This window comes from Phalacrocorax aristotelis, chromosome 14 (assembly GCF_949628215.1).
Source record: "Phalacrocorax aristotelis chromosome 14, bGulAri2.1, whole genome shotgun sequence".
NCBI classification, from domain to species: Eukaryota; Metazoa; Chordata; class Aves; order Suliformes; family Phalacrocoracidae; genus Phalacrocorax; species Phalacrocorax aristotelis.
In genome coordinates, this window is record NC_134289.1 from 4,754,398 (window position 1) to 4,756,325 (window position 1,928).

At 68.2% G+C, this 1,928-nt stretch overlaps 1 protein-coding gene across 1 annotated transcript; it reads right to left on the bottom strand.

Annotated features, from left to right (window-relative positions):
• Positions 1-880: 880 nt before the first annotated feature.
• On the bottom strand, positions 881-1,928 carry NEUROG3 (neurogenin 3). Its single transcript, XM_075109613.1, has one exon. The coding sequence runs from the start codon at positions 1,663-1,665 to the stop codon at positions 1,114-1,116; it is 552 nt and encodes a 183-aa protein (XP_074965714.1). The 5' UTR covers positions 1,666-1,928; the 3' UTR covers positions 881-1,113.

A 1,928-nucleotide genomic window follows, 5' to 3' on the forward strand; every position in this document is an offset into this window, starting at 1 on the left:
AAACGGGCTCAGCTGAGAACAATTAGCATCACAATGGGCTTTTGGCCTCGCGGGCCGCTTTGTCTAGCGACTGCCGCCCCGCTGGGGCAGCGCGGAGAGGGGAGGCGGCCCGGCCGTAAATCTACCAGCTACAAATTGAGTCTCTGGAAGGAGAGAGACGGCGGGATTCGTGCAGCTTCTCTTCTCTTCTCGCAGTAGCGTGGGAGGTGTTGCGTTTCCCACCTCTTGCTTTTTTAACCGGTCTAACGTACCCCACCCCGCCCCCGCTCAGGGCTGCGGGTTCCGACTGCCCCCCCGCTCCTTCCCCGGCTAAACCCTCCCCGGGGGAGGATGGGGTCGGGCTGGGGCAACGCCGCTGCGGGGACTCGCACCGCGCCGGGAGCTGGAGCACTCTGCCCCGGGGACATCCCCAAAATAGCCGGGGGCTGAAAATCCACCTGCGTGGGGATGGCTGCAGCCAGGCGCACCTTGCCGGGACGCGGGTATCCACACGAACCGGCCACAGTCTTGCGGGAAAGGGCATCTGCAAAGAGAGACTGGTTTTAAATGCGTGTGTGGGCCCCAACGGGCACACACCGGCGTGCGTCAGGCGCAGGACCCCGCTGCGCCGCTCCTCGCCCCCGGGCACCGGGCAGACCGCCCCGGCACTGGGCACACCGCCCACGGCCCCGCGCAAACCCACGCAGGGCCGGCGCTGCTCTCCCCGGCGCGGGCTGCGCGCGATTTTGAAACCGTCGGTGGAAAAATAGCACGGCGTTGCACAGGTCTGACCGCGACACACTTTATTCTCCTCTTCTTCTTTGCAACGAACAAAATGCAGCCGCGGCTCCCCTCCCCGGTACGAACAGCCAGACCACCGCTGCCAAAACCACTCTTATGTACAAAATATATATTTGTTACGAAATATAATCAATAAATACCGATAGCGACAAATTAATATAATTTACCGTTTCCGAGTACAAAACTGTGATTTGTGTTTGTCCGCCCGCTCCCGCTGCGCTTCAGCCAAGCGGGACGGGCGGGGGGCCCGGCGCGCAGCGTGGGGAGCCCCCCCTCCGCCCTGCCGGCTATCTGAAGGCCAAAAGCGGGGGCAAAAGCAGCCGGGCGGTGGGCTTAGAGGAAGGCGGGGAAGGCGGCGGGGCCGCGGCGGAGGGCGGCGGGCGGCGGGGCGGCGGGGCAGGGAGAGTTCCAGGGCCCGGGGGAGGCGGCAGCGGCGGCCGCGGGGGGCGGCGGCGGGGGGGGGGGCTCGGGCAGACCCTGCTCGGCCAGGCGGAGACTCTGGGTGAGGGCCCAGATGTAGTTGTGGGCGAAGCGGAGCGTCTCGATCTTGGTGAGCTTGGCGTCGTCGGGGAAGGTGGGCAGGACGCTGCGGAGCGCGTCCAGGGCGGAGTTGAGGTGGTGCATGCGGTTCCTCTCCCGGTCGTTGGCCTTCATGCGCCGGCTCCTCTTCTGCTTGCTGAGCAGCCCCTCGCTCCGCGCCTTGCCGCGTCCCCGCCGCGCCTTCCCCTTCCTGCGGGCCGCCGCCTCCCGCGGGGCCAGGGCGGTGCGGGTCGGCGACGCCCCCCGGCTGCCCGCGGAGCCTCCGCCGGCTGCGGAGGGACCGTCCTCGGCGCCACCGAAATAGGGCTGCCCTTCGCCCGGCGAGCGGTCGCTCTGCGGGGCCATCCTGTAAAGCCAAGCACCCCCTTATACCGGCGGGGAGCGGCGCAGCGGCCGGCCCGGGGGAAGCCCTCTCCCCCGCGGCTCTACCTTCGGAGTCCGGCCGAGGCTGCGGGGCCGGAGAGCGGCTCTCGCTCCGCGCCCCCCGCCGCTCCCCCCCTCCCCGCGTTCCCTCGAGTGCGGGCAGGAAAGGTTGCGCGGCCGGCACACGACTGCCGTTAAGCCCCTATATATATAGGGCCTGCAGACAATGGGGATTTCCCGGCCGG

Bases quoted from the DNA above. Each gene is read 5' to 3' on its own strand.
- NEUROG3 (XM_075109613.1), bottom strand. From the start codon at position 1,665: ATGGCCCCGCAGAGCGACCGCTCGCCGGGCGAAGGGCAGCCCTATTTC.